The sequence below is a fragment of the Lycium barbarum genome, chromosome 6 (genome assembly GCF_019175385.1).
Source record: "Lycium barbarum isolate Lr01 chromosome 6, ASM1917538v2, whole genome shotgun sequence".
Classification (NCBI taxonomy): Eukaryota; Viridiplantae; Streptophyta; class Magnoliopsida; order Solanales; family Solanaceae; genus Lycium; species Lycium barbarum.
The window spans coordinates 127,617,243-127,628,711 of NC_083342.1; the positions used below are offsets into that span (position 1 = coordinate 127,617,243).

The 11,469-nt window shown below is 36.0% G+C and overlaps 1 protein-coding gene across 2 annotated transcripts; it reads left to right on the forward strand.

Annotated features, from left to right (window-relative positions):
* The first annotated feature begins 988 nt into the window (after window positions 1-988).
* LOC132598792 (probable protein phosphatase 2C 10) lies at window positions 989-8,380 on the forward strand. 2 transcript variants are annotated; one of them, XM_060311885.1, is made up of 6 exons: window positions 989-1,265; window positions 1,408-1,515; window positions 3,072-3,311; window positions 3,686-3,962; window positions 7,600-7,754; window positions 7,847-8,380. In XM_060311885.1, exons 2-6 carry the CDS (start codon window positions 1,477-1,479, stop codon window positions 7,985-7,987), a joined length of 852 nt encoding a protein of 283 aa, XP_060167868.1. In that variant the 5' UTR covers window positions 989-1,265; window positions 1,408-1,476; the 3' UTR covers window positions 7,988-8,380. The 2 variants fall into 2 exon arrangements, with proteins under 2 accessions (XP_060167868.1, XP_060167867.1); XM_060311884.1 differs by having other exon boundaries at window positions 990-1,265; window positions 1,390-1,515.
* The last annotated feature ends 3,089 nt before the right edge of the window (window positions 8,381-11,469 follow it).

An 11,469-nucleotide genomic window follows, 5' to 3' on the forward strand; every position in this document is an offset into this window, starting at 1 on the left:
TTTTATGCTAAAGTTATACACATCTACAATCAGTCAAACGTTTCTTTAATTCTACAATGATTTCTCATCCTTAATCCTATTGGTTGTAGTAAAAAAACAAAAATTACGGGGGAAGTAAGAAAAGCAATGATTCCTTTTGACTTTTCTTTTCCTTTCTCACATTTTCAGAAAGTGATGGTAACCGGTAATTTGCTTGGACCTTTTGGGTAAACTGAGGCAAACTTATCACGTCTCATGAACTGCAGATGCCAATTCCGTTGACAATCTTTTTGTATTTTGCTTTTGGCGACAGAGAGCTTTACAAAAGAAAAGGCAAAAAAAGGACAAGTCCAAAACTTCAAATTCACCTACCAAAAAATAAAAATAAATCAGATTTGCACTATAACATAGGAAAAATTCCAGTGCTATTTGAAGTATAACATAGGGAAAGGTTATAAAAGATTTGCAAGTGTAGTGGTTAAAACCAGTGATAAGCAGTTGAAAAAATTGGTTCTCTAAGTTGAAATTAAAAATAAGAAGAGCTAAGTTATTTTTTCCTATGACAAGAATGAATTTACTATTCCTTAATTATTATCAATCCTAAAAATAAAGGTTTCAGACAAAAAAAAAGGGGCAAGGGTAGCGGGCAAAACTGGTGATAAATAGTTGAAAAGCAAGGTTCTTTATTAAAATGAAACTGATTACATTAAAAAGTACAAAGTGCTGACCAAAGAACATGGTCGCAAGTTGATGATCAAATTTAGTAGTAGTACTTTTTCTGTTAATAAAATAATTTATCTAATACTAATTCCCTAAACCTCCCTTTTCATTCCAGTTTCTCAAAGCCTATTTTTTTTTTTTTTTTTACCCCTTGATGAATCATTTTCACTTTTAGAAATAGAAATATAGAAAAAGAGAAAGAAGAAAGCGGAAACAGCTGTACAAGAAAGAAAAACAAGTAGTCCCCTCTGACTGGCTGTAACATTAGTACAAAACAATAGATAAATACATAAAGACACAAAGTCAATAAGGGAAGCCCAAAACCCCAAAACAAAAGCCTTCTTTCACAGCCATTTTCGCCTGCACATACACAGCAAATCCAAGTCTTCACAAACTCCACCAAAAAAATTCTTTAAACTTCTAACGTTTTTCTTTAAATCTGTGATTTGGGTTCTGTTTAATCATATATATATAATTTATGTTCAACCCAAAAGTCAAATCTTGTTGATATACCAATCTTTTTTATTTCTCTTTGTATCTTTGGAATTTTGGAGACTGGTGGATCGGTGAGTAGATGATTTTTTTTTGAAATACCCAAATCTTGATTTTTGAAGAATTTGGTGAATCTTGAAAAAAGATGGATTTCTTTTTATATATTTGATGATCAAGATTCTGTCTTTGATGTTACAGGTGATTGTGAATTTTCAGGATTTTAGGAAGGGTTATGGTACATGTTGCATACTATAGGAGGTGGCTGAGGAGTGATTGAATTATTACATGGATAATTTATGCTGCTTCAATTCAAAGTTCTCGCAGGTGACCTTTAATTGGCAGCTAAATCTTTTGGATCCTTAGGTTTAGCTTGATGTGTATTTATTTTCCTTTATATTCTATTGTTTAGTTGTTACTTCAAGTTATGATATGCATGCTAAGCTGATGATCAAGGGTCCTTTAGCTTTTCAGATGGAAGTTGTTTTAATGATGCTTCTCATAGAAAAATTGGTTCTTATGAAATTTATCTTAGAGGTTTAGCTTAAGAGTTTAAATTCTATGCACTGGCGGTATAACAAATATTCACTTTATCAGGTCAGTTAAGAGGTAGTAGCAAGTTACTCTGTTTAATAAACATTGATTGGTAACTTGAAATAAGATAAGCAACATGCTATAATAGATTAAATTACACATGGTGTAAATGCTTATTGTAGAGTGTATATAACTTAAATCCTTAGCTAAATTATGCAGGGTCTTATTGAATTATGATCCTCTTTTGGGAGTAAATATTTTTGGGAGATATTCGTTGTGTATCCTGGGGAAGAGGGTTGGCAGGGAAGATTGAGGATTTTCTACTTTATTTTGGTATCTTTTTTTGTGCTGGATAATGTGGTGTCTGGTCCAACTTGTGCGCACCTACTATTCCAGCGGGTATCTGCTACCTCCCACCAACACAAGTACATGGAACACTGTATTGTTTGCTATTTGTGAAATTAAACTAGCATGCATTATTCTAGTTTGAAATAATTTGGATTCAGGTTCTTCTCTTTCTATGTGTGGTCTCTAGCATTGGTTGCATGACAATGCCATTCTACGATCAAGGGATGTCATGACTTTCCTCTCTTGCCACCTGCGAGTTTTTATTAGCCATCTTTGAACTACCCACCTTTGGGCCGTCCTAGAACACGCGTTTATCTATACCCGTTGTTTATTCTCTTTTTGGTTGACCTCCTAAAGTTCTCATTTTACCCCTGTTTAGCTGTTTGTGGCACCTGCATATAATGTGCTAATAAATTTTTGCAATGAAAATGTATTTATGCAGTTCTCAAGGCGAAAAGCTTTAAAAAGCGCTCCAGGTCAGTTGGGGCTCGCAGTTAAAGTGTGGGCTTTTGTAAAAAAGGCACAATGAAGAAAAAAATAAAAATATGTTTGTAGTGCTTGAAAAAGGAAAAACAGTCATTCATAATGTTTCCCTTAACAATTTACATCTCTCTGCCGGTTATATTTATTGTTTATTACTGCTCGATTCAAGTTAAAACTCACGGGCAATGAGGCACACACGCCTTAGTGTCTTGCCTACACCGAAGTGCAACTTACGAGAAGCGGCACAGTCTCCAGCTCTTCTGTTCTTAAACACACCTTACATGAGCCTTTGACAACTTTGATTTTATGGATTACTGTTGACATTTTCCATGATTGGTGTTCAATTGGTCTTCTATACGAAAGCTTGGTGAATGACTTCAAGAATTCTACTTCCATGACAGATGAAGCTTTATTTTCTATAAATTTTGGGGGGTGGTATTTAATCTCAGTTTATGGGCTGTCTGCGTTGTATATTTGGCTGGGCTAATCACAAAGCTGAAGTACCATATTTCTTTTAGCTTGCAGGAGGACGGTCATCATGTAGCTCTGGCAAAGGAAGAAGCAATCAAGGGCCTGCCAAGTATGGCTTCAGCCTGGTTAAGGGGAAAGCTAGTCATCCCATGGAGGATTACCATGTTGCTAAATTTGTCCAGTTGCATGGACATGAACTAGGACTTTTTGCTATTTATGATGGGCATTTGGGAGATAGTGTGCCTGCCTATTTACAAAAGCATTTGTTTTCCAATATCTTAAACGAGGTAAATTGTGGGTTTAGGAACCTCTGCACATTAAATTTCCATGCTCCTTGAGGATTATTGTGTTTTTAGTAAGAAAATTTACTTTGGGGCATGTAATGATGGCTATGTTCCCGATCTTCATCGAAACATATTTAACACATGCTTACTCTTCCCCCTCTTTCTATATTTGTTGGTTTTGATTGGAGAATGATATAGTTTACCTTTTCTTTTTTTTTTTATGACAAGGGAACCCGCAGCCGCTACCTTTTGGTTGCGAATGATATAGTTACCTTGGGCAGTTTTATTTCTTTAATGTCTGTTTATTGTTTTATATTTTGGTGTTAGGGCCGGGGTTTGCTTGGGGTTTCTCTCACCTTTACGTTATTCTTTTTTAGGAGGATTTTCGGAATGACCCTCATAGGGCAATCTTAAAAGCATATGAGAGAACAGATCAGGCTATTCTTTCACACAATCCTGATCTTGGAAGAGGTGGCTCCACTGCTGTGACTGCAATTCTTATAAATGGTCGTACGCTATGGGTAGCAAACGTTGGAGATTCTAGAGCAGTGCTTTCTAGGAGGGGTCAGGCCATCCAGCTGTCAATTGATCATGAACCAAACACCGAGCGAGGTGATATTGAGAACAGAGGTGGTTTTGTCTCAAACATGCCAGGTGCCTCTCACATGCTATCGCTTACTCCTCTGGATATGACAGTGTTGTTCTTTTCTCCTCAACACATCTACGTAATACAAACTGAAAATGGCTTATATCAATTAATTCCTTAGGTCCTAACTTGGTTCATGCATATACATAACCCTAGTCTTAGACCTGTATGGTCCATCTCACTTATGCGTAATAGAGTGTATAGTACCAATTCTCTGCTTCTAATAAATATCAATGAGATTTAGTTTAATTTAATTTCTCCCTTCTAATTAATGTGATATTTCATTGCATGTCACCAGGGCTCAGGATTAGGAGAACGTGTCTTTTTTCGTGGTTTTATGTGATTTAATATTTTTGTCAAGTGTAGTCAAGGTTAATGTGGAAAGTTCAAAGTTCTACACTTGGTATAATAACGAGAACATAATGCAAACTGTTTGGGGGCCTATCCTGAAAATTACGGTAATAATTGTCGTTAGGATGATGTTTGAGAATTTACTTACTATTAGCTAACTACTGAACTTGAACGTTGCTGAAGATAATTGACACATCATCGGTTTGTTGGATGAGGACACAATCTTTCTGAGACAAAAAGCAGAGGAAGTGGCAGCTGTGTTCATTAGAAGTAACCGAGTATCAAGGGTATAAGGGGTTATCAAAAGTATCGAGGGTAAAAAGGATAGGAGACCTGGATTCTGGAAATTTGTATGCCAAAGAAACAAAAAATGCTTCATCAGTTGGACTGTGAATTGCGTGTTAACCTTCCTTTTGTTCACTGTTTCACCAAACACTGTACAAGCTAACAAAAACATAAAAGTTCTTCAGTATATCTGAAAATCCATGATTACTAAAATGACTACTATGTGTTGGTTGTGAAAGCACATTTACATTTTCTACATCCATGTGTCTAGTCCAATTTTGTTACCTGATGATAACCGAACTAATTGTAAAGATGAGCTGGGGACATAAATTTGTGTAGAAATGACCATTACATGTATGTTTTCCCAAGTTGGTAATTGGGAAATAATTTGGATGAAGATAATTGGTGGTTTCTGTTCTTATTTTAGAGACTAATTAGTGGGGTCTTTTAGTAGGCTCTGTTGGTACTTGGTTGAATATTGTGAAGTTCATTTGCAAGCATTGTGTTTGGAAAAGAAATGGTTCCACCCATCCTTTGAGTGTTGGAGTGAGGGATAGCGGTACAGACTTAAATTAACAGAATTGGTGGTTTACCATGCATTAGTGCATGAAGACCCTGAGAACTATCTTTGAATGGATTTAGGAACAGATGGAGAATATTTGCTGATAACTAGAATTTTCTTTTTCCCTCTACTAACTAGAGCAGAAGCAGAAGCAGAAGCAGAACTATCTTTGAATGGATCCATGCATTAGTGCAACTCTTTACTAACTAGAGCAGAAGAAACATATCAGGCTAATTGCAATAAATATCTTCCCTGAAAGAGATATTCCATCTGCAATGCGTGAAGCAGGAGTAGGTAAAATGGAGTTACAAAATTTAATTAATTGGAATGACAAGAGAGTGTTGGCCTAGTGGAAGGGAATTTCCACCTCCATCCATGAGGTTGAGAATTCGAGTCACCAAGAGGGAAAATGGGAGAAACTACTGCTGGCCTTGGGAAGGGGTCCAAGCGGATAAGCTTTAATAGTATAAAAGAATGATTTGCTTTATTGAAAAACCACTGTTTTGTTTTTCTCTACAAGACATATGGCTATCGAAAAGATTCAAAAATTGTGATTAGGCATCAAGTATGTGATTTGCAAAGAAAATGGACATTGGTTTTAACTCAACCTTGCAAGCTTAGCTGATGTGGGGCTACATCCTATTTCCTCAATGGCTCAACCAATGTGGAAGCTTAACATTCCTATGCCCAAAGTTGGACATTTGAAATGTAGACAACATAACATGGAGGGTCCAACATTGGGTAACCTAAAAATTTGAATGGATCAGAATACCATGTAAAAAAAAATGGAGCTTGGACCTAACTCAGCCTCAAAAGCTAGGAGGTGAGGATTCCTTAAGACTACATAAAGAGACATATGGCTCTTCCCTCAGCCAATATTAGACACTTTACAAGATCAAATATTCCCTTCTCTCCCTTATAGTATAATTTAAAAAGGTGAAAAGTTGGTGATAAAAAGACCTTTCCATGAGAAGCAAAGGAGGTCCATCTCTATGTTTTGAGTCCAAAGGGAACCAGAGCTTGAATTTTACAAAAAATGGATTAGTGGAAAATTATTTTGCAATAATCCCATGAAAAAAAATTGATAGAGTTCTCGACTGGAGCACTCTTTACCCTTGGAAAAAGGATAGATATGGATATTAGTGGGCAAAAATACATTTAAATAATCCCAACATATCCTCCCCTATCAAGCATAGGTTACTGACCAGTGTAACCATTATTACCTAAGCAATTTACTCCATTCAAAGGTATATAATCAATGTGGACATCTTGGAAATGCAACTGGAACTCTTTATGAATTTATAGATCATGTGAGTTAACTCACATCTGGATCTTGCAGTATAATTTAAGAGATGTTTATCGCTTGCTTGTATAGAAGCATGAAGCGAAAGAGTTTTTCTACCTATATGTGCTCAGTTTTACATTAAGTTTATGATCAAGCACAAATTTTTATCCTTGAATTCAAGCACTGTGGTGTAATTTTCACTCAAATTTTGGGCCAAGTTGTAGAGAATACTGTAAGTAGTGAATGCGGTCTCTTGGAGCACTCTAGTAGAAAAAAGGGAAATTTGTGTTGGTTAAGAAGTGATAGTGAGTGATTGATGAGTGTAACCAGGGTGAGGTGAGGTTTTTGAGCTTCAAATTCTCCTAAGCAAGTTCTTCCCGTCATTTGAACAACATGACATCAGCTACTTGCTCTCTGCTTTATGATTCGATGTCTATGCCTTGTGGCTCATTAAAGATATTCCTTTTGATTGGTAGACTTCCCTTAAATAGTTGCATTTGCATATAAGGTAGTCAGTGTTTATTTTGTAGTTGGCGCATAGAACTTAACCATGGAGTCAACCTTCATTTGTTGACAATAATCTGTTTTGGTTAACTTGATAAAATATTACAACGACGACTACATACCCAGTGTGATCCCACAAGTGGGGTCTGGGGAGAGTGAGATTTAGGCAGACCTTACCCCTACCTTTGTGGAGTAGAGAGGTTGTTTCCAATAGACCCCCAGCTCAAGAAAAGCGTTTTTCAAAACAGGTTTGACAATACAAGAGTAGAAAAAAAAGCTATGATGAAAATAGCGAAGAAAGAAAACTTCATCAAAAAACAAAAAAAAAAAAAGCGAAGAAAGAAAAGTATTGACAGCTAAATTTAGTAACCTGATAAAAAGTTCTGATGACCAATATATCTCGTTTAACTGTTGCTATTTCACTTGTTCTCCTTGCTGAGAGGGAGAAAAAAGAAAGAAAGAAAGAAAGAAAGATAGAAGACGTGATCTAATATCTTTGTTTAGAAACCTAGTCTTATCTAGATGTAGAATTCGCAAGAGTTCTTCAGGGTGCGTTACAGCCAGACTAAACTGATTTGATCTAGACTTAAAAGGCCTCACGTATTGTTACGTTTAGAGATTGTTAATGACATGCCTATTCAAATGTACATAATCTCAGGAGATGTTGCTAGAGTGAATGGGCAACTAGCTGTGTCTCGCGCTTTTGGTGACAAGAACCTGAAATCACACTTGAGCTCGGATCCTGATGTAACAAATGCTGATGTTGATGCGGATACAGATATTCTCATACTTGCAAGTGATGGTCTATGGAAGGTGCCATTTTGCTCCAAACTCTCTCCCTTTCCGTTCTGGCACTCTGAGGTGCACTTCTTCCTTTTCTTGCTTTTAATTGCGGATTTCTCCAGGTAGTGTCTAATCAAGAGGCAGTTGACATCGTGAGGAAGGTGAAGGATCCACAGAAGGCAGCCAAGCAGTTAGCGGTCGAAGCATTGGTCAGAGAAAGTAAAGATGATATCTCGTGCATTGTTGTCCGATTTAAGGGGTAATTTCGTTCCATGGGAATTTATCTCAGTGTGCAGTATATATATTTATTAGAGGGGTATTTGTTAGATGAGGCGCGATTTATAGACTGACAGCAGCACAAAAGTCTCAAGACAATCCTGCATAAATTATTAAAATGTTACCACCAAAGAGATTATTATATTTACAACCCCCCACCACCCCCCCCCCCCCCCCCCCCCGCTTCCCCCTACCCTCTGTAATATTCAAGTTCTTTACTTGGGCCGTGTGGTTGTTATGTGTTGATTTATTCAGCTTGTAGATTCTCAGAATCATTTTTCTGTCACTTGCATGAACAATCCAATTGTTGCGTTTGTTTGTAAACCATTCCTTCATGAAATAGTGAAGATAGTAAGCTTTTTGTTGTTTTAGTTGAAAAATCTAATTTTGCAGATTGCCAAGTTTCACAATCATAGTATGCTGTTTTCAAGTTGAATATCAATCTATAAATTATGAAGTTCTTGATCTTGGAGTGCATACCTTTTTTTTTGGTGAGCCTATAGTTTATGATTTTTCATTAATTTTTAAGTAACTCACTGTCACCATTAGTATAGTGATGAAGTTCTTGTCAAAACTGGAAAAAAAAGAAAAAGAAAAACCAAAACTTCTCAATTTCAAGATATCTGGTCAAATCATATATCTCAATTGTGGCGAGCTGCAATTTGTTCAAAATCAAATGTAAAAACAAATAGGAAAACAATTGGGAAATTGCCTTAGCTTCACATTTAAGTCACTGGTAATACCAAAAATTCAACGTCTTTTGGCTTCGTTGCGTAAAATGGATTTGGTGATGGTATCGACAGATCGTTAGGTGATAAAAATTTATTTAAAAAATACATGTAATGTATTTATTAGTTTGGTGCGAACATGGGTGCAAATAAATATGTTCCTTGTTTCTGGCATTCCCCCACCCCCTTCCCTACAGTTGTTAACATTGTAAAAGGAATGGCTTGAGGCGCTATTTCTTCATATAAATCTCTGAATGTATATTTTAACTCTGTTTTGTTTTACGTACATTCCAGACGTTGGAGTTCTGAGTTGATCAAAAGTTTGAGTTTTGCAATGAACTTAAAATTAGTGAGTTCTGAATTAATTGACGTTAAAATACTTTCTGTCAATCTTAAGAAATCTAATGCGCCACTAAATAGAGAAAAAGAGCTTCTCTTGGAGGTGTGACAACTCCGAGTACTTCTTATTTCTTAAGGTATCAAAAAACATAGAAGAATTAATTACTCATACAAATTAGAGAAACAAGTAAATTAGCAGCTCAACTTAAACCTAATCAAGTATAAAAACTTGTTTCGGACGTACCATAAGTGGATTGTCAATGAATCCTTATGGAACAAGCCAATAATCTTAGCTGTAATGGTCAATGAATCCTATCGAACAAGTCAATAATCTTAGGTTTTATGTGGCTGTGTCAAAATAAGAAAACGATGTCATTGACGTGTCAAGTAGTCATAGGCTAAAGCTCACGTAATAAATAGCTGTAATGGAAAGATATCTTCATATGGTTCTTCTGGCTGTAATCAATTTCCCACCCACCACCGCTGATGTAAGTATACCAAAAAGATAGGCAACGTATCATATTCATTTAGCATGCTTTATCTTTATTTTCTAAAAGAAAAAAGAAATATTCAAAATTTAGAAAACTACATAAAATACTATAAATTACAACCTTTTAATAGTGAAAATATTTCACAAACATATTTAAAATCAAAGAGAAAAAAGTTTGACATTTTCAAGTTGTATTAACAGGTTGGACATCTACAAGTTTACATTCTTCTTAAACCAGCAAAACACAACATTTTTGAGCCCCAGTTATTTAATTTTGGACTCAACAAAAATGCTGCTAAGGTTTGACTTTACCTGCCATTTGCAAATGGCAATAGTTTCCAATATGTATTACACTAATTGGTGAGATTATATATGTCAGTTTAGTTGTTTCCCGGCTGCCGATTTCAATATAATATTCCAATTTTGACCACAACTGTAGTGCTTCTGTCTGTCAAGTGGTTCAATATTTAATGTACATATCTTTAGTTAGAATATTTTTACTACTTAGAAGAATATCCTTGCATGAATGTGAATCTCCCCCTGATTCTTTGACCAATAAGAGTATAAGATAAATAATCGAATCCGCGACTTTTATAGCGCAAAAAAAAAAAAAGTTGAACCAAACTAGCACAAAAGAAAAAAAAACATTAGTAGGTTTCACGCACTAAATTAGTGCGTAAAAGGACCAAACTGCAAAAATGCAGCTTGGGCCTTTCACGCACCAATTTCGTGCGTGAAGGAGCCTTTTTTTGTTTTTTGTTTTTGTTTTGGTGTTACCTTTCAAATCACGTTTTTTTTCATACTTTGGACAAAGATTAGTCATGTTTCAAAATCCCAAAATATCAATATTTTATATAAAACTTAATATCTTTTTTTGTGTACAATAATATCGGTTCATTACATCAAGTCCACCTAAACGTTTGGATCATCGTTTTAGGGGTTCTAAAGTGCTCCGAAGTAAGTTTTGAAACTTAGCATATTTATAGGGTTTTGATTTAAGTGTTTTATTATATTTGAATGTACAAATATAAATATTTGATTTAATAATAATTCATCCAATACGAGAGGTTTATACTAATTAAAAAATAATTCATTTCATTTAATTACAATACTAATTTAAAGCAATACAATAATAAATTACAATAACAATACAATCTTCAAGTTCTAGAAGCTCTATTACTTCGAGACGTGCTTGTACTACCACGGCCTTATTGCCCACACGAACGCTTGTCATGGCCATATTGCTTACATGTAGAGCACTTGCGAGAGTAAGTTCTTTCACTAACATCCATTTGATTGGGTCTACGATTCCGTGAGTTAATGCCCAATTTCCTGATGTAATCCTTGTTAGCAACCATCGAAAACGGCTCGTTTGGCCAATAAGCTTCATTACCAAGTGAGTGGAATTGACCGGAATATGCTCTAAGGTAACTGTGGACCTTGTATTCCCCCGCCACATAACTTGTTACCGTTTTTCTCATTCTCTCGAAGCACTTGACAGCATAAGAACACGACATGTGGTATGTTTGCCACTTACCACAAGTGCATGTTCTTGTTGCCTCATAAACGGTATGCACGTTTCCACCCTTACCGTTGTAATAACCCGTCCTAACTTCATACACATATTGAATTGGATCATACTCGGTCATTTGGTGATGCTCACATTTTTTCCTATAATGCTCCATATTTTTGAAGGGCTTTGGTATCCATTTCCTGCCGTCGGCTAATATCGCTCTGGCCTGCCTTGTCCTAACAACAAATCGCTCCACAACCTGCTTGAAAGTTGACCATCCAGAGCCGCGAAACCGGTGAGCCTAGTCAACTCATCCTGGTAAGGCGGCAACACAGGAGGCTCCTCAATATACAATGGGCTTCCATCAACCTGTAGCCCATAAATGACCTCCACATCCTG